At 32.7% G+C, this 21,622-nt stretch overlaps 1 protein-coding gene across 6 annotated transcripts in view; it reads right to left on the bottom strand.

Moving 5' to 3' along the window:
• Nucleotides 1-364: 364 nt before the first annotated feature.
• The window catches only part of STXBP5 (syntaxin binding protein 5), a 182,029-nt gene continuing 160,771 nt past the window's right edge, over nucleotides 365-21,622 (bottom strand). For 5 of the 6 annotated variants that reach the window (XM_078054605.1, XM_078054602.1, XM_078054604.1 and 2 more), the window contains 3 exons: nucleotides 15,692-15,803; nucleotides 7,881-8,101; nucleotides 365-6,091 (listed from right to left, as the gene is read on the bottom strand). In XM_078054605.1, the coding sequence (XP_077910731.1) occupies nucleotides 6,050-6,091; nucleotides 7,881-8,101; nucleotides 15,692-15,803 (375 nt within the window). In that variant the 3' untranslated portion in view covers nucleotides 365-6,049. Of the gene's footprint in view, nucleotides 6,092-7,880; nucleotides 8,102-9,857; nucleotides 9,961-15,691; nucleotides 15,804-21,622 lie in introns of those variants that run through there. The other variant, XR_013441060.1, reaches the window with a different exon arrangement.

Consider the following 21,622-nt stretch of genomic DNA (forward strand, 5'->3'; position numbering starts at 1 on the left):
CCAGCAGCATCTGCACTACCTGAGAGCTTGTTAGAGATACAGTCAGACCGCACTTCAGATACCCTGAATCCAAATCTGCCTTTTAACAAGATGCCCAGGGAGATTCCATACACACTACAGGCCAAGAAGTGTTCATCTACAGTTAAATGCCTACAGAAGGGGATCTCACCTCATCCAATGCAGGGGAGGTGACTTTTACCAAAAAGCCCACCTAGTTAAGAAAAATAGTTTGTCTTACTTGAATTGACTTTATCTTTGCAAATGTAGAAATCTATTTTATCTATTATTTGCTTAGGTTAAACTAATGGGATTAATTCCACAATTCAGAGAAAAAAATTAAAACAGATTTTCCAGAAAAAAGGGCTTGTTTAGTTTCAGGAGAGATTAGAGTATTTTATTTTGCCCAATCAGAGCCCTTCAGCATAAAGACATTCATATACATATATATGAACATTTTCCAGAAACATTATAATACATTTTTTTAAAATACCAGCTTAACGGTATTTATTTACAAAAATATTTCATTACCTAATTTTAAACCTTTGCTGTGATGACATTTTGTAAAGTACAGGAATGCAAAATAACTACAAAGTTTAACACATTTTTAGTGTTTGCAATAGTGCTTTTGTTTTTGTTTAAAATGAAACAGTACACAGAGATTTTTTTTTTTTTTTACCGTATTTAAAATACATATTCCAGCAATTACCTTTGAGATAGTTACTGGACTGAGCAAAATTTAAAAAAAAAAAAAAAAGGTGCAGCAACTGAAAACTGCCTGCGGGTTTAAGGTAGACACAAGCTAGAGCTCTATACCAAGCATGCTTGCCCCTGAAGTGGACAACGTTAGAAAAACTTATCCTTGCTCTTTTTAATAGTATTTTGGTGATGCATTTACAATGAACCAATAGTATAACTAGAAAGAAATGTTTTTCTGGTTCTAACTATCATGTTAAGCAGAGGTCACACCTAAAGTATCACAGTACCGTTTATTTACAAAAAAAAAAAAAAACTAAAAAAATTTAAAATATGATTTACTCTCTTTGCATTGCTTTCTACTGACATGTTGAGTCTGTTTTTAACTCCTCACGTTGTCTTCAGTTGAAGCGAAGTTCGAACAACATAAAACACTTAGCAAAAGTATATTTAAAAAAATGAAACTCCCAATCAAACAGGATTCCATTGCCATTAGCCTATGTCCATTTTAAATGCCTGAGCCAAACAACTTACAATAAATTAGTACTGACTTATTTACATCTCATACACTATAAAATTTTAAACTATGAGCCTCATTGCAAAATACCGGCAAAACTGACATTCATGATTTTTCTGATGTAAAGAATGCAATATGCAATAAAAAGAGCAATGACATGTAGTCCTGGACTACTGTACTCAATTTGTAAATGAATTGTGCCTTGTAATTTAAGACTGTATTAATAACTGAAGAAAGCCATGTTATAACCCTGATAACTGGGAAGTTATTAAAACCATTTAATTCAGCTGAGAAAGGTAAAGTTTTCCCTTTAATTTTTGTTGTTGTTGTTACAACTATTTTCTGTCCACAGAACTTTTAAAACTTCTGTGGCAGTAATAAGATCATTAATATTCACAGGAAAAATAATCCCCATAGCACTTTACAAGAAATTGATCAGTGATGAAAAGTGTGATTAACAAAAGCTGTAAACAGTATCTTCACATTCATTTTCAAATGAAAAAAAATCATTTGTGGGCATAAATTTCAATCCAAGAGAACAAACACTCTAAAAGGAAAAAGAAAAAAAGGAGGACACTTAAGATAGAGAAGTGCTCTTTTTCAAAGTAAATACAGATTAAAAAGTCTAGGAATAGTGATCAAGTATCAAACTGATAAGGAACAAATTCTATAAACTACAAAATAAAAACCTTCATTGACAAAAATACATAAACTCTGTTTTCGTTTTTGGAAATTTATTTTTAAAAAAGGTAGAAGAAAATACCTCGAAAACTATTTTAAATATATATATATTTTAAAACAATAGTTAAGGTAGGCATCCGACAGCAAGCTGCAGCTAGTGAGAAAGATCTTGCAATTATTGTTGTGGGCATTTTCCCCAAAATAAAATTAATATTTGAAAATGCTCAATAGAGGGTATTTTTTAAACCATAGTAATGATTATCTTTCCTGTCAATGCATGAAGACTTTTGAATAATGTATGATTCTCTAAAATTAATTGTATCTCGATATGAGATACCAATATTTCTTATTATAAGCGTAAAACATAACTTTTTGTATGGATAATATACATACTTTTTAAGTACTTTGACTTAAACTTAACAAGTTCACCATTTTTAAAATTAAAGAGTACATTTATAAAAATTTCATTTTAAAATTAAAAGTATATTCTCTAGCAGTATGTATAAATATAACATGTTACTGTATGATCTTAAAACAAATCTGAAAGTGTTGCAATAATTTAAGACCTAGAACACTGAAACATACAGCAAATGATTTTACTATTTTTTTCCTTGAAAACTATATAAAGCCCTATTAAAGATTTTAAGACTATGATCAGTTTAATTGTTTAAGGTGCAGCTAGCAGCATATTCATGATTTGGTATGTTTTATACATACGCATCACTTGATTTTAACTGAGAAATGTGGATTAAATGATAATAAAAAGTTTTTGTTACCTAAAAAAGTGCAGAAAAAATTCAAGTTTAAAGTTCAGTGCTCTTTATTTTGCAAAAACAAATAAACAAAATCCCCAAGTTAAAATGTAAAATAAATCTTTGCCACAAAAAATTTACCTTTGGATATAGCTTTTCTAATGTCATTGAGAAAATGCCTTCAGCAAAACATATGGAATCTGGAACTCAGGGTAAAACTCTGCACTCTGTGGGGGTCTCCCCCTGTCTTCCCTTTCCTCAGCTGTCTCCCCACCACCCCCTGTAACCTAAAAATGTGTAACACTTTCAGACTTGTTTAGAACACTCACATATCTACACAAAAGAACTTCAGAGAAACCTACAATTAAGAAGGTCTAAGCAAAAGAAATGCTTCTTTCTTTACTATAAAGAACTGTACTTAAATTGTAATATACTACACATAACATAGACAAGTAGCAGCATTTTTTTCACATCCATAAAGAAAAGCAAATTAAGTCAATCACAGCTCAGTGATATCTATAACCATTTTTGGAAACACTTTGTACAACTGAAATGCAAACCCAGGGGATTAAGATGATGCAAAAGTTCAAATGGATGTAATATATAGAATTTGTCAGAGTATTAAGATTTCAAATAACTTTCTAAGGAAATATATATGAATTTTAGTTTGAAGAGTGAACTGGCTATGTGGTACATATAGGGAAACAACTTCCTATTGATAAGCTGCTAATTAATGAATACTTCAATGATTTTAGAGCGAAGGACAAATGCAACAAAGAATAATGTCCTCAAATGAGGATATGAAGGAAGCACACACAAATCTTTCATTTTTCTAATATTTTCTATTTTTGACTTTTTTTTTTTTTTTTGGTTTGTTTTCCTGAAATCCTGGCTTGCTGGTGACTGTTACTTTTTGCACGTAAAAAGAAAAAAATAGAGATGTTATCTCTCAAATTACAATAAATTCCCTGGGTTAGTTATTACTGCAGACTGTCTCTTATCTACAGACTGAATCAAGTATAACTCAGAGAAGCTATTTTCTATTCTCAAAAATAGTTCAAGCTTTCTAGTTCTAAGTGAGTTTCTAGGTTTGCTGTGCATAATCTGTAGATTAATTTAAAAACAAAATAACTCAAAATATTGATTTAACATTTTCTTATAAAATCCATCTCAGATAAATGTATCTACCTCTCTATTTGAAAATAATTACAAGATTAGTTCATTTTATATACAACAGGAAAAATGACCATAGAAATAAAGTTGATGTACAATTAACACAAAGGAACACAGCAAATTAAATAACTGGAGTTAATATGCCCTTCCACATAATGGGGAATCAACCAGTATATTATTTTACTTAATGCTTCTCAACCTCAAATCCATAACTGTTGATTTTATTGATGACATTCTCAAAACTGTACCTTAAAAAAGGGCCTAATACTTCCTGTGACAGATCTTGGAACAACGGGTTTATTAGGTAACACAGGATACAAATTAAGCCATCTGTAAACTGCTGACTGTTCATCATATAGCTGACATTAACTAAACAGAAACATGTTATCCATAGGTATTTTCTACAAATTCAAAACCTTCTGAAAATGATTACTTTTAAAATATTTATTTTGGCTCAATCAATTATCTCTATCACATATATTTAGTCCCTCCCTGATGACATTCAAAGTAAATTTTAATGTAAACTTTTGTATCCCATAGTGCACATTATAAAATGTAAACATAAAAGCTTTATTAGTGAAAAGAATAAAGAGGAAAAGATGCATAACAGACTGTATGAAATTAAGGTGTTCTATATATACCTTTAATGATCATATGGAATAGAAAAAACAACCATCAAGTTTCTATCAATTTGTGCTCTGATTATCTCTTAATGAAAAAAAATTATTTAATTTTTTATAGAAGAAAATATTTAAATTTCATTAATAGTAAGTGTAATGCTTCTATTTTGCTCTTCCTTTGTTGCTTTAAGAACCACCAATAATCATCTCAGATGAGCCTGTATTACGAGATCACTTACTTCCAGGTCTACCAAGTTACCTCTTCCCTGTCTGCAATGCTATTCTAGGAACCAATCATTTATTGTCCACTGATGGTCTCGTTTGCATTATACTCCAATACAGAAATAATTTAGTTACCAAAATGCACATATTTTCCTTTCCTTTTGGCTTTTTAAAACCTTGAAAGGACATGTACAGATTTATAGTATATTTCTACAGAAAATATTTTGTAGGTCATCAGACTAGACTCTTATATAGATAATTATTGACAACAGATGCTTGTTAATTTTCCATGCGACAGCATGTGCACTAAGATTTAATTGGCTCATCACCTGAGTGTACTGGAACTGTTAGCAAATAAAGGGCATTTTAAAAAGGGAGCTGAGCGTTTTACTGAAATAATGAAACATTTTTTTTAGCAATTTTAATTAAATAATGCAAAGGTACATTTGGTTAAACATTTTATAAAAATTCAAGCAAAATTAAAAACTTAGCCAATTTCAACATTTCTACAAATTTAACCAGTAACTATTTTGGTCAAATCCACCTTTAGCTGAATTAATGAGAACAAGGACAAGGGACATTGAAGTATTCTCCTCACCACAATGGAGGTTTTTCTCACTTTCCACACTGTATAGCCACATGGAAACTCCCAGAATGATGAGCAGTTCAGTCATGCTCTACACTTTTCTTTTCAATGAAAAGTGATGTATCGCCTTGTTTTGCTTTTGACAAAATATGGACTAAACACAAGTATACAATAACAAGAATCCAAGAGTAGCCCATACACAAGTCAATGATGTGTATGTTTTTATTATTTAAAGCCCACCATTCAGCTTATCTGTCTACAGATATGGAACAAACAGTTTGTTTCTTTTTCACTAATGACACTGATGACCATTCAGTTTAAGGGAGGGAAAGTCCAAGACAGCTGTTTATAATTCAGTCAATGACACAAACATAACTATTTCAGCTTCAGGACTTCTGACTTATTGCCTCTCCCTCAAAGAGGTCAAACACTGATGGCAGATACAATAGCATACAATCTTTTGGCCTATGAAAGTTTAATACAGGAATGACCCAGGAATAGTCCCTGCCAGGTCTCCTCAACATCCCCCTTTGTTTCTTCATCTGTAACATGTGACCTGCTTAGTTCCCACACTGTTCACTCCTAGCCGGTACATACCACCTACTCCACTTTGAGTGCGTGTGGACACTCCTCAGTTAAAGCCACATGACTGAGGTAAAACAGTGCATGATTGTGCTAGGAAAGAACGGTATCCAGTGATGAACATCCCTTTAATGTTAACTTTCCTAAACTGAAATCAACGAAATAAAAAAGGAAAATTCTTTTTCCTTCCAGCTGAAGTTGGACTTAGTTGGATTTCTGGTTGTCAGAACTGGTACCATTTCTTATCTTTGTATTTCAACATCATCTAAAGGGGAGAAAACACAAAAAATGTTTTAAAAGTGCCAGAACAACAATATTTATGTTATAATCAATTTCTGTATTTTTCCAAAACATTATATCATCCTGAAACGTTCTATAGTGTTACTATATTGCTTACTTCAAATCAATTTATATTGAAAGCAATAAGTAAGAACTGTTCCATTTAGAGAAAAGACCATAACTATTAAGAACTATAGCCTAGAAGGTCCTCTTATTTTTAGAAATGTGACATAATTAAACTTTGGCTCAGTATATTCTTTGGTGACCTAAGCTAATACCTTAGAAATAAGGTAATTTTCAGTTCTCTGATTTGAACTAAAAATAATGGTTAAAGAACCTGGTGAATGAAAGGTTGAAAACAGTACTCTTGCTGCCATCCAAAACTTACTGAGCAGTTACTCTGAGACAGGCGCTGCATGGCACACCCTCCCTACATGAATTCATTTGGTCGACCCTCACAGCTCTATGGTTAGAGATTATTATTCTCCTCATCTTATAAATGAAGCAAATAAGGCTTATACGGGTTACCCAAGGTAACACAATGGCGAACCTGGGATTAGAGCCCACACTGTCTGATTTAAGAACCCATGAGCTTAACCACCTCAATATATTATCTCCACAGACTCTCAAATATGGCTCACAAATATCATTTGGTAGATGAAAAAGGATATATAATATTTATATATTTCACTACAAAGGGAAAAGCTATCAGTTTGAGTCTGAGCTCTTTGCTAAATACTTAGAGTGTGAATATATTTTGAAATTGGCTGAAATGTTAGATGCATTAGAGATCACAGTCAGATGCAGGGTTAGGCCAACAAAATTCTTGACCAAGGTAACTAGCCTTTATCTTGGGTGTGTGTTAGCCTAGTACAAGGACTCACAAGGGATCTCCAAATCTCTTTGAAGCCCTGGACAAATCTCTCCCAGGTCAAGTGACCTCTTTCATTATTCTTGAGCAAGGAAAAGATGGCTTTTGATTGAAAAATTTAAAGAGCTATTAATGATAGATTGGGTACTCAAATACAAAAATAACCTTAATATGGTTTCTTCAGATAACAAACTAAAAATGTCCTCAAGGGTTAGGCTAGGAACTAAGTGTGTGAAGCAGCCCAGTGTAAAACATCATGGAGTGACAGACCTACGTGGCAAAATGAAGATATATATTCTACCTAAGGGCCTTTAAGGTCAGTTTTTTAAAGTGTTACAATGCTGGTCAACAAAGCATACTTGTAAGGCCAGCTAGGGATCCCTTTTTTACAGTATCCGTTTCTAAGGTCCACCATGACTTTTGAATTCATCAAGACGAATTCGTTGCAAAAATGCATCTCATTCATCCTCTGTATGAACTGGTCTACAGATAGATTTAGTACTGTCTATTTGAATAAAAATGTTTGCCAATTTTAGTTATTTAGATCAACCTAAAGAATCAAGAGAGGCAAATTATTTCCTTTTTTTAGAAGTTAGTAGTAAAATCTGAGTCCTCTGCATTCCCTAAAAACAGCTGCAAAATCATTGGCTTTGTTTACGAGAAGGCTGAATGTGAGCAGGTTCCTTCATAATTTATAAACTTCAGTAAGAAACCAAAGGCTACTGAAACATATTCTTATAATGGCTCCCTCTGGTGGCAAAAATCAGGAATTTGCAATTGTACAGAGGATAAATGAAAGTTCTTGCGTAGAAATACAATAGCTATTAAAAAAAAGAAACCCAACAATTTTCATACTTGCTTTAACCTAGGTTATTTTGTTTAAATATTTGTTTGATTGATATACCTCATGAGCATGTTTAGAAAACGAATCTGCACTGGACAACATAGCTGCAGTTCTTTCTTCCAGATCACCAAGCTTCTGCCCTCTTTCATCTAGCGCCAACCTGGCTCGTGCTAATTCACCAACAACTCCAGATGCTGCTCCTTTCACGCCTTCAATGCCTCCAGGACCAGGGATATGCTGTGCAAGACTCCTTGAGGCCTTTCCTGAGGACGATTCTCCAACTGAATGAATTTGATAAATGAAAGAGTAACTCAAATGAAAATTTAATACAAAAATCCTACTATATAATATTAAAACACAATTTTTAGGTGGAGTAACAATGTAGTTGAAATATTTATATATTTCACTCCGTAATTGTTTTTATATCATTTTAATAATTTTAGATAGTTTTTGAAACATGCAAAGACAGAATGTATATTAATTTTCTACTCTATATTAGTTTATGTAACAAAATTTGTGTAAAAAGGGGACTAGTAATTATTTGTTGCAATGAATAACGGGCATACTGACACCAGTTTACATAACAGTAAAAACTGCTATTAGTTCTGCAAAAAATTAAAGATAATTTAAACATACAGATTTGATTTAGTTTATTTATTCCATGCTTTCTCATACTTTAAATACTATGCCTAAGCTTAGAAGAAAAATGAAGAATTTATTCATTATTCTATTTCAGTCTCCATAAGTTGTAGATATGCGACATCCCTTTCTTTCCATTTATCTTGTCACTTACAAATAGAACAAACTTTTCCTTCAAAAGATCTCAGGAATTCACTGCTTCCTTTCCTTATATAATCCAGACCTTGATTACCTAATATCTAGATTACTGCAAAAGTCTTAAATTCTGTTAAAGAATGAGGTCAGATTTTCCCTCCTCCCTCAGCCTACATTTCTTTCATTAGAAATATAATTCACATACCATAAATTTGCCCCGAACACTTTAGTAACTTTTAGTTTATTCAGAAGGTTGTGCAACTATCATCACTATCTAATTCCTGAGCATTTTCTTCAAAAACAAAAACAGAAACAAAACCCCCATGCTAATTATTAGCAGTCACTTCCCATTCCCTTCCTTCTCAGTCCTTGTCAATCAATAATCTACTGTCTTTATAAATTTTCCTATTCTGAACATTTCATATAAATGGATTCAGACAATATGTGACCTTTGTGTCTGGCTTCCTTCACTTAATGTTGCCAAGGTTCAACCATGCTGTAGCATGCATCAGCACCTCACTCTTCCTGATGACTGAATAATATTCCATTGTATGGAGATATGACATTTTGTTTATCAGTTCATCAGTTGATGGACGTTAGAGTTGTTTCTACTTTCTGGCTATTATGAATAATGCTGCTATGAACATTTGTACAAGTTTTTCTGTGAATATGGGTTTTCAATTCTCTTGGGTATATACCTGGGAGTGGAACTGTTGAGTCACATGATGACATTATGTTTAATTTTTTGAGGAACTGCCAGTTTTCCAAAGAGGTTACGCCATTTTTACATTTCTACCAGCAAGGTACAAGTTTCAATTTCTCCACATTCTTGCAAACATATTTGATTTGTGCATCCCTAATGAGAAATGATGTTGTATATCTTTTCATGTGTTTATTGGCCATTTGTATATTTTGTCTGGAGAAATATCTATTCAAACCCTTTGCCCATTTAAAAACTGGCCTATTTGTCTTTTTATTGTTAAGTTGTAAGAATTCTTCATATATTTTGAATACTGGACTTTTATCAGATTTCAGATATATCAGGTATATGATTTATAATATTTTATCACAATCTGCAGTTTGTCTTTTCACTTTCTTGATAGTGTTCTTTGACTTTTAATTTTAATGAAATCCAATTTATCTATTTTTTCCTTTGGTTGCTTGTGATTTAGGTGTCATACCTAAGAAACCACTGCCTAATCTAGGGTCACAGAGGTTTATATATACATTTTCTTCTATGACTTTTACAGTTTTAGCTCTTACATTAAGGTCTTTGATCCATTTTGAGTTAATTTTTGTGAATGGTGGGAGGGCAGGATACAACTTCATTCTTTTGCATGTGGATATCCAGTTGTCCCAACACCATCTGTTGAAAAGACCATTCTTTTACCTTTGAATTTTCTTGGCATCCTTGCAGAAAATCAATTACCCATACATGTATGGACTTATTTCTGGATTCTCAGTTTCTATTCCATTGGTCTGTGCATCTCTCCTTATGCCCGTACTGCACTATCTTGATAATTATAGTTTTGTAGTAACTTCAGAAATTGAAAGATGTGAGTTCTCCATCATTTTTCTTCTTTAAAAAAATTTTTGTGTATGTGTGGCTATTTTGGATCCTTTTCATTTCCATATAAATGTTTGTTAGGGAGCAGTTTGTTTCTTTCTTCAAAAAAATAGCTGGGATTTTGACAGGGATTGTGTTGAATGCACAGATCAACTTGGGGAGCATGGCCTTCTGCCCAATATTAAATTTTCCCATCCATGAACATAGGATGTCAATGCATTTATCTATGACTTAATATCTTTAAATGATGTTTTGAAGTTTTTAGTGCATTTTACACTTTTGTTAAATTATTCCCAAGTTATTTTGTCTTTTTGATGCTATTATAAATGGAATTTTCTTAACTTAATATTCGTTTTGTTCATTGCTAGTACATAGAAGAAATAAAATTGATTATTTATATTGATCTTATATCTTGCAATCTTGCTGAACTTGTTTGTTAGCTGTAATTTTTTTTTTTGGGTGCGGCTTAAGATTCTCTATTTGCAAGATTATGTCATCTGCAAACATAGACTTTTACTTCTTCCATTCCAATCTGCATGATGTTTAGTTCCTTTTCTTGCCTAACTGTCCTAGTTAAAATTTCTTTTTTTTTTTTTTTTTTTTTTTTTTTTTTTTTTTTTTTTAAAGATTTTATTTATTTCACAGAGAGAGACATAGCGAGAGAGGGAACACAAGCAGGGGGAGTGGGAGAGGGAGAAGCAGGCTTCCTGCTGAGCAGGGAGCCCGATGTGGGGCTCGAACCCAGGACCCTGGGATCATGACCTGAGCCGAAGGCAGACACTTAACGACTGAGCCACCCAGGCGCCCCATGTCCTAGTTAAAATTTCTAATATAAGGCTAAATAGAAGAGGTAAGACCCTTTGAATTTCCATCTAAAGGTTAGTATCAGTTATAAAATTTTGGGGGGAAGGTAATTTTGATAAGGACTTCATTAAGTGTATATCTGTGTATGCATAAATCAGTTTTGGGAGAATTGATGCCTTTTACTGAATCTTCTACTGCATGAATATGGTATATTTCTTTTATTTGGGTCTTTAACTTCTGTCAACAAAGTTATATAATTATCTGTTTTCCCCATAAAGTCCTAAACATCTTCTGTTAAAATTTATTTCTAAGTATTTGACTTCTTTTGTTTGTTTTGATATGAGTGTTGGTAGATAGAATAATGTCCCCCACTCCTCTAAAAGATGACCTTACTCTAATTCCTGGAACTTGTGATTATATTAGCTTACACAGAAAAAGGAACTTTTCTGCAGATGTGATTAAGTTAAGGAGCTGGAGATAGATTATCCAGGTAAACCCAATGTAATCACACAAGCAAAGAGCTCTTTCCAGCTATGGGCAGAGAAAGATATGGCTTCAGAAAAATAGATTCAACAAAGTTGCTGGCTTTGATGCTTTAACTAGGGCAATTACATTCTCTTATCTTTCTTCATTCCTGATAGTGTTTACTTGTGTCTTCCTTTTTTTTTTTTTTCGCTTAGTTTCACCAGAGATTTATCAATTTTATTAGATTTTTAAAGAATCAACTTTTGGCTTTGTTGATTTTTTTTCTATTTTGAATTTGTTTACTAAGTCATTACTATCTTATTATCTTCTATTTTCTTTGGTTTATTTTGCTGTGTTTTCTACCTTCTTGAGATGGCTGCTCGGTTCACTCATTTTCATGTTTTGGGTTTTTTTTCCCTAATAATATTGTATATATATTTAAGGCTATAAATACCACTATTACTTTAGATGCATACCAATGGTTATGAATTCTTTGACCCATGGGTTATTCAAAAGTTTATTTCTTAATTTTCAAACATGGGGGTTTAAAATTAACTTTGTTATTAATTACAAGTATAACTGCATTGTGATTAGATCACAAACCCTTAATTGATTTTAATCCTTTGAAATTTGATTTTTTAAAAAATCATTTAACATATGGTCAACTTAAACCCCAACTTTTTAAAATGCAAGTTTCAAACATACAGGAAGGTAAAAGAACTGTATCATAAATATCCATACACTCATTATCTAATTTTGGTAATAGATAACATTTTTTGCTATGTGAGTGTTTACATGTAAAATTTTTAAATATAATATTCAAAATTCATTATAGACATAATATTTTATCCCAAAATAATTTGGTATACATCTGTAATTTCTATACAAATATATTTTATGAACATCCTGTGTGTGTTTGAAAAGAATGTATTCTGCAATGTTGTATATCTGTTTATTAGGTTTAAGTTCATTGTGTTGTTCATGTCTTCTATATCCTTAACTATAAGACTTATTGCCTGCTTTTATATCTCAATCAATGGGCATATTTGCAGTTCCCCTGCTATGATTGGGAAATGGTCTCTTCTAGCAATTAGTCAATATTTGTTTTTTATATATTTTGAAGTGAAAATATAAGGTGCATTCAATAATGCCTTAATGTTTACATTTTGATATTAATATAGCTGAACCAGCTGATTCTTCATTTGTGTTCCTGTTTTTCTATCTTTTAAAATTTTAATATTTCTGTTTTAAATATGTCTTCTGTAAACAATGTACATTCTTTCTTCTTAAATTCAGTTGGATAACCTTTGCCTTTTAAATGGGACATAATTACTATGGTTATTTAAGTCTACAGTCCTTTATGTGCCTGTTTTGTGTTCTTTCTCTTTTCCTTTCTTGCCTTATTTTGGAAGGATTGTGATTTTCCTGCTATTCACCTGGAAGTTATATACTAGGTTGTAGAAGTCACCTTAGAAATTTTAACATGCATCCTTAACTTATTAATGCTACTAGATATTTTTAAAAAGTCTCTCAAAAATTGCATGATCTCAGATCACCTTAAATCCATTACCCTTTGTGACTCCCTTGATTTTATGTGATTTTGGGTCACACACTGTTCACTTGTATGTGCATGTACATACCACAAGACTTCGCTTTGCAGTCTGTACAGAGGATATTTATGCATGCACTTGCTACCTTCTTTCTAAAACACTGTTTCCCACATCTCTGACATTCCAGGAAGGAATATTTAGAGTTCCCTTTACTGTGGTGGCAAGTCTTATTCATTTGTTCATTTGTCTAAAAATGTCTCATTCCTGAAGGATATTTTCTACCTTTGGCTGTTGAGAAGTCAGTCTACAGCTTGTTAAGCTTCCTCTAGTCACCTTGAAGATTTTCTCTTTGTCTTTGATATCCTCTATTTTCATGTTAACATATTTAGCTGTGAATTTTTTTTTAGAGATTTATTTATTTTAGAGAGAGAGAGTGTGTGTGTGAGTTGGGGGGGGGAGGCAGAGGGAGAGAGAGAGAGAGAATGTCAAGCAAACTCCACACTGAGCCCGAAGGGGGGCTCAATTCCATGACTCTGAGATCATGACCTGAGCCAAAACCAAAAGTCAGATGCTTAACTGACTAAGCCACCTAGGCACCCCTCTAGCTGTGAATTAAAAAAAAAAAATTCTTGGAATTCATTAGGCTTCTTGAATGTGTGAATTGGTATCTTCTATCAATTCTGAAAAATTTCCAGCCATGTATGTTTACATATTGATTCTTCTTTACATGCTTTGCTATTTCTTTAGAAGTCCAGCATATGTTAGATCTTCTCACTGCAACTTCTATTTCTTTTATTTTCCTTGTATTTTACATCTTTTTTGTTTCTCTGTACTACATTCTAGATGGTCTATTTTGATGGTCTTCAAGCTATATAATTTTCTCTTCAGTTGTGTCTAATTTGTGGTTAAATTTATCCAGTTTTTTGTTTTTGAATCTTCCAGTTCTAGAAATTAATTTTAGATTTTACACATTTGTACTGATTTCTATAGGTTTCAGTTATCTGACAAAATGTTTAGGCATGGTGAATGTGAACTTATAATATACATGACTATTTTATAGTTTATGTCTAATAATTCTAATATCTGAAGTACCTGTAATTCTGCTTCTGCCTTTTCTGTTTCATTGTTCATGGTGTTGATTACTAATTTTCCTGGTTAACTTGGATGACATATTTGAAAAATTATTTCTACAAATAATTTGAAGACTTGGAATATGTTATCTTCCTTTAGGGAACATTTTCATTTGCTTCTGCCAGGTGCTAGGGACTTAAAACAGTCTGTAAAAGTACTTAACTAAGGTTGAAAGTTTTCTGGGACACTCAGATAATTTAAAGCTGAGCTCAGTCTGTGTGTGTGAGGGCTGATTTATTTCCAGTTCACCTTTACTCCTAAGCTTGGCCTTTGGGGTCCTTGCAAAAAGGAGAAGTTGTTTAACAAGATCCTTACCCTTGCCCGTTCTAGGAGCCCACCTTGCTAGTATGAACACAGTTTAGTATATCAGCCTCCTGCTTCAGATTAGCAAAGTACTCCAGGGTAAAACTGGCCTCAGTTTGCCAGACTCAGCACTTTGGGTTCCCATCCTTCCCCATGTTCTTACTATACTGTTAGCTCTTTGATGTTTTTAAGAATTAAAATAAACATTTTTTATTTTGTGTAACTTTATCAATTATTCTTGGTGAGAATATTATTCCAAATTATCAGTCCCTCATAACTTAAACAACAGTCTTCATTTTATTTTATTTTTTTATTTTTATTTTTTTTTATTTTTAAAGATTTTATTTTATTTATTTGACAGAGAGAGAGAGAGACAGCTAGAGAGGGAACACAAGCAGGCGGAGTGGGAGAGGGAGAAGCAGGCTCCTGGCCGAGCAGGGAGCCCGATGCGGGGCTCGATCCCAGGACCCTGGGATCATGACCTGAGCCGAAGGCAGACGCTTAACGACTGAGCCACCCAGGCACCCCACAACAGTCTTCATTTTAAAAAATGAATTAAAACTGACTGATCCTTAGTAGCAAGATGATTGATCAATAATCTGGGTAAGTTTTGGAAAATTACATTGCACTGCTACTTACTGATATTTAATCTTAGAGTTTTTCTAATTAGCCAAATAAACACAAAAGGAAAATTCTGTAATATTTTAGCAAAACAGAAAGAGAATAAAAGGAAAAAAAATTAAGGACAGATAACAGCTATTTGAAAGAAAGGTCAAACAATCATTGACTCATTGGCTCCTTCAAGGACCAATTTCTACTCTGTGCCAATTATGTGGAAGGTAGTAAATAAACCAGATTTTGCTATTTTAAATAACCTTCTGGTGCAATGATAATAGTTTTGGAGATTTTGTAAAATAAATGTTTAGGTTAAAAACTTTTTCAAAGTTAAGGTCATCAATTAAGGTGAATCATGGAATTGAAAGAATAATAAGGATCACATTTAATGAAAATAAAATACTTTCTAAACTATTCATTTAAAGTTGTGAATACTCCTTTTTAACCACCTGAAGCTATTCTGATCTTGGTTCCTTGAGTAAAATACTCCCCTGATTTGGGTTAGAATGACACAATTTTATGTATTTTTGCTAAAAACATGGATATATTAATGTGACAAAGAGGAAAAAGGTGAACATAATTTATACATGTAGGAAGAATTTAAATGGCTTGCATGTTTCAGTTTTATAGATACAATACCCAAATTAAAGAAATCAACTTACACAGTTCTTCTCTATCAAGAGATTGCGCACCACCTCCAAATAAGCCTTTAAAGAATCCCCTGTTTGGTGCTTCAGGTGTTTCTACAGGAGTGAAGAGTTCACCCAACATCTCCTTTAAAATCAAAACAAATTGTAATTGGTAAAGTTACAGGGAAACTAAACTATAATTCACAAAACCATCACTGTAAACTCTAACTTAAGCTTATAACATTACCTGTTGAGATTCACAAACAATTAATGAGCATATTTCAAGTGACTAGATCCAGTACCTACTGACTTAGTCGAACAGTTAAGACTAAATTGACTAACTTGCTGCTTGCTACTTTGGCTAGATTATTTTCCTTACATTTCAAGCAAAGATGATATTCTCACTTAACTTAAGAAGATTCCAATCATTAAGACAAAATTTTCCCATAATTCTTTTTTTTTTTTTTTTTAAAGATTTTATTTATTTATTTGACAGAGAGAGACACAGCGAGAGAGGGAACACAAGCAGGGGGAGTGGGAGAGGGAGAAGCAGGCTTCCTGCTGAGCAGGGAGCCCGATGTGGGGCTCGAACCCAGGACCCTGGGATCATGACCTGAGCTGAAGGCAGACGCTTAACGACTGAGCCACCCAGGCGCCCCCCCATAATTCTTAACATCAAAAATTGATACCTACATTAGAAAGAAGAAAAGCTATTAGTAAGTTGAAAAGTTTAGTGTAATGATGATGACACAGTTTTGGAATTATCACTTTCAGCTGAGTCAGAAAATTAGTAATCTAGAAAGACACATCAACTTCTTTTTTCATAAACATAGCTTAGGAAGAGAATTATGCCAACATACACCTGGAATTCCAGAAATGTGGCAGGGAGATGGAAAGGCTTCTTTCTGTATTGTCTGAAATTACTATTCTTCAGAGCACAGAAACGGTAAAACTAACTCAGGAGACAAGAAAGGTTGCTGATATGTTATTGACTTTGTAAATAATACATAGAGAGAGAGAAGGAATTTCTATAAGAGAAGAATGGTAGCAACATTATTTATAAGGCAGCTCTGGGAAGCTTTGGAATCAAAATAAAAGTATAGTGAGGCTTTGGGATTGCATTTCTGCCCACTTAAGAGTAGTAGCTATGATACAAAAGACAAGTACATTACTGGTTCTGGGTAGGAGTTCTGCTGTTATCTGGTTTTACATTATTATAGTTGAAGATGAAGCATGTATTTTTTAGAGTTTCTTCCTTAGGGCTGGGCTAAGAAAGTTAATAAAGGATGTCCAAAGATTTTACTTTTAAGTATATTCATATTAATGTTTTTTCTCCAACCAGATTACAAATGGGAATAGATAATTGTTAACACAATATTAACAAGAGTTTCATTTAAAATGTTGAAGTGGATTGAAGCTTATACATTTTAATTTTCTTTCCTCTGAAATTCTACAAAGTGGAATAAAACTGGAATGAAAAATTTCCTGAAGTCAATAAATCAAACTTGTTAAAGCTCACTAAAGAATATACTGATAACTATTACTTAATTCAAATTTATATTACACTATATAACAAAGATGATTTTAGGCATATTCCCAATCCTTTTTATATTGTACTACAACAGATTCCAATTTAAACTATCTTTTAAATTGATACAACAAACATGGCAAACAGCTACCATTTGAGTGTCTTTTATGCTAAATCAAAAGAGTAACATGACATATAACAAGTGATGGTATAAAGATATGATTTTAAAATTTATTTTAGAATTACAGCTCTTATTTGGTGTTTATTGAGCTTACAATTTTACAAATGCAAAGTAAGAAATATAAAAAAACCAGATTACATTTATAAATGAAGAGTCATTTATAGTGTAGGAATGACTGGTCCAGAGTATGAACTTTGGAACCACATGGACTTGGGTTTGATTCTCATCTCTGCCTTTTTACCCCCAAAGGCACTTTAGGCAAATAAGTTTCTCAGAGAACTGGTTTCTAAGAATCTGCAATCTCAGTATTAAAATTTGGGGAGAAAAAGTGATATTAAAAAAAGCATATATTACAACAACATTAAATAGTATCTACAAATTTTTTTGCTTGTATTTAAATAAGGATTTTACCTATGATTAAATTTACTATTTACAATGATTAATTTTAATGACTAATAAATCTAAAATAGATTTGTATTTTCTATGATATCTTTTTACATCTAATAATAGTAAACTCTATGTCTGAAATAGTACCTGGAACTTTTAAACTACCCCAAAATATGAATATACAAAAACAAATATACTTGTCTGATGTTGGACTCTTAGATCTCATTTATCATGTGAGTTAATAAGCTTATGGGGTAAAATTTAAGACTGATTTCATGAATGGATGAATGTATGTGCTTTATCACTAAACTCTTTTTAATACATCAAATAATCAGATTTTAACAATTTTGATTAAGAAAACCCTATGTTATAAAAATACTGAGTTTAAATAAATATCTTAGAAGATGATCACAGCAATAAATTTCAATATTGAATGTATGACATTTAAGAGAGGCTAAACAGTTCAACTGTCAAAAATTTTGTACAGTGAGTACTTGGGAGTTTGTTTATAAATTATAATATTAAGGTGCTTAGGGCAATTATAAATTGTTTAAACTGAAATAATTCATATGTTCCACCTCTTTAAAATTGTTTTTTAATTTAAATTAAAAAATAAAAACAAATTGTCAATTTGAAAAGATAACCTGTACATTTTGTTCGTGTTTTCACTCCAGATATGGTTAGAATAATGCTGTAGAAATAAATTTAGGTATTTCAATCTATAAACATATGCTTTTGACTGCCTCTCAATGATAATAAAAAGTTCTGGAGTCCATGACTTTTTAAAACAGCTTTACTGAGGTAACTGACATATGACAAACTGCACAAACTTAAAGTATAAAATTTTAGCATATGTATATATACCTGTGAAATCATCACCACCATGAAGATAATCAACATAGCCATCTCTCGTGCTTCCTTGTGCTTTCTTTGGAAAACCTTCTCTTGCTCCTTCTCGAACCCCCATCACCAAGGAAATGCTGACCTGCTTTCTCTCAACCTTGGTTAATTTGTATTTTCTATAGCTTTATATAAGTGGAATCATACAATATTCTAAACTTTTTTTTGCTTGGCTTATTTCACTCAGCATAATTACTGTGAGATTCATCCATGATACTGAATGTTATCAACTGCTCATTCCTTTCTATTGATGAGTTGTATTCTACTATGGATATACTGCAATTTGATTATTCATTCATCTGTATGGACATTTGGGTAGTTTCCAGTTTTTTGGCTAGTACAAATAAAACAGTTATGAATATCAATTTCCTTTTCTCTTGAGTTAAAAAAACTAGGAATAGAATGGCTAGATCTTTGGTTTATGAATGTTTAACTTTTAAAGAAACTGCTAAGTCGTTTTCCAAAGTGGTTGTACTGTTTTTTTGTTTTTATTTTTTTACATTCCCCGCAGTGTATTAGAGTTCTGGACCCTTACATCCTTGTGAGAACCTGACACAGTATTTTTTTTTTTCTTAAGTTAATTGAGAGAGAGAGACAGACACAGAGAGAGAGACCGAAAGAGAGAGAAAGAGTGTGAACGCAAGTGCAAGCAGGAGGAGGAGCAGAGGGGGAGGGAGAAGAGAATCTCTAGTAGACTCCTCTGAGCATGGAGCCCAGCATGGGGCTTGATCTCACGACCCTGAGATCAAGACCTGAGCTGAGATCAAGAGTTGGATGCTTAACTGACTGAGCCACCCAACTGCCCTGGCATGGTATTCTTTTTAATTTTAGCCTTTCTAGTAAGTGTTTAATGGTATCTCATTGTGGTTTTAATTTACAGTCTGTAAGGCCTAATAATGCTGAACATCTTTTCATGGTGAAATATCTGTTCAAATATTTTGCCCATGCCTTTATTGCGTTATCTTCTTTGACTTTTAAGAGCCCTTTACATTCTGGACATAAGTCCCTTACAGACACATGTTTTGCCAAGGTTTTCTTCTAGCTTGTGGCTTATCTCTTTACTTCTTAAATATCTTTGAAGAACATAATTTTTAAATTTTGTTGAAGCTGTCAATTTGTTCTTTTATGGATGGTGAGTTTGGTGTTGTAGCTAAGAAATCTTTGCCAAGCCCAAGTTAACAAAGATCTTCTCTTAGGTTCCCCCTAAAAGTTATATAGTTTCAGGATTCACATGTAGGTCTACGATCCATTTTGAGTCAACTGCTGTATATACTGTGAGGCATGGATCAAAGCATTTTAATATCCAATTTTCCCAGCATAATTTGTTGGAAACGTAATCCCTTCTCAATTGCATTGTCTTCATCAAAAATCAGTTGTCCATATACGTGTGGGTTTATTTCTAAACTCTATACTCTGTTCCATTGATCTATTTATCTAATTTGATGCCAATACCATGTTCTTTTGATCACTGTAGCATTACAGTAATCCTTAAAATCAGGTGGTACAAGCCCTTCAACTTTATTCTTTTTCAGAGTTGTTCTGCCTATTCTAGGTCCCATGCATTTCCATATGAATTTTAGAATAAATTTCCCCAAAAAAATTTCCACTGAGATTTTGTGAGATTTCCTCAAATCTATAGATCAATTTTGGGAGAACTGGTATTTTAATATTGAATTTTCTGACCCATGAACAAGGTACATATTACAATTTATTCAGGTTATTAAAAATTTCTTTCAGTGTTTTTGTGACTTTCAATATAGAAGTCTTTCATATTTTTGTCAGATTTATCCAAAGTAGTTCATATTTTTGTTGCTATTATAAATGGTATATTTATTTATTTTAAAGATTTTATTTATTTATTTGAGGGAGAGAGAGCAAGCACAAGCGGGGGTGGGGGGAAGGGGCAGAGGAAGAGGGAGAAGCAGACTCCCCACTAAGTAGGGAGCCAGATGCAGGGCTCGATCCCAGGACCGTGAGATCATGACCTGAGCTGAAGACAGACACTTAACTGACTGAGCCACTCAGGTGGCTCAGTGTTTTTTAAATCTCAATTTCCAAATGCCCACTGCTCGCATAGAATTTTTTTTTAATATTGATCTCATATCCTGCATCCCTGTCAAACTCAGTCATTATTTCTAGTAGCTTTCTGGATAGATTTCCTAGATAGATGATCATGTCATCTGTATAATAACAACTGGTTTACTTCTTCCTTTCCAGTTGAGATGCTTTTTCTTTCTTTTTCTTGCCTGAATGCACTGGCTAGAACCTTAAGTACAACACTGAACAGAAGTGTTGAGAATAAACATCCCTTTCTAAAAGCTCCTGATTTTAAGGAAAAATAATTCAGTAACCAATCACTAAGTATTAGGTGTAGATTTTCCCTAGATGTTCTTTAAGCTCCCTTTTATTCCTTCTTTGCTGAGATTTTTCTTTTTTTAAATTAGGAATGGATGTTGGGTTTTGTTAACTGCTTCCTATTAGTTAAATAATATGGTGAATTATAGTGATTGATGTACAAACGTGAAGTCAACCCTGCATTCCTGAGATAAATGCTATGATAATTAATCATGACCAGAATTATCCCTCTGATATACTGTTGGATTCAATTTGCTAAAATTTTGTTCATAATATTTACATCTGTATTAGTGACATATATTGATCTGTATGTAATTTTTGTAATGTCTTTGTCTATTTTTCATATCATGTTAATTGTGACTTCTAGAATGAATTGGAAAGGATTTCCCCACTTCAATTTTTTGAGTTTTGTGTAGAATTGGTATTATTTCTTCCTAAAACGTTGATAGAATTCACTAGTGAAGTCATCTGGCTTAGAATTTTCTTCTCAATTAGATACAGTACTACTCTTCAGGTTATCTATTTTTTCTTTAGTGAGGTTTGGTAATTTCTCTCCAGGAATTTGTCCATTTTCATCTAAGTTTTTGAGTTTGTTGGCATGAAGTTGTTCATA

The sequence above is a fragment of the Halichoerus grypus genome, chromosome 9 (assembly GCF_964656455.1).
Source record: "Halichoerus grypus chromosome 9, mHalGry1.hap1.1, whole genome shotgun sequence".
Lineage (NCBI taxonomy): Eukaryota > Metazoa > Chordata > Mammalia > Carnivora > Phocidae > Halichoerus > Halichoerus grypus.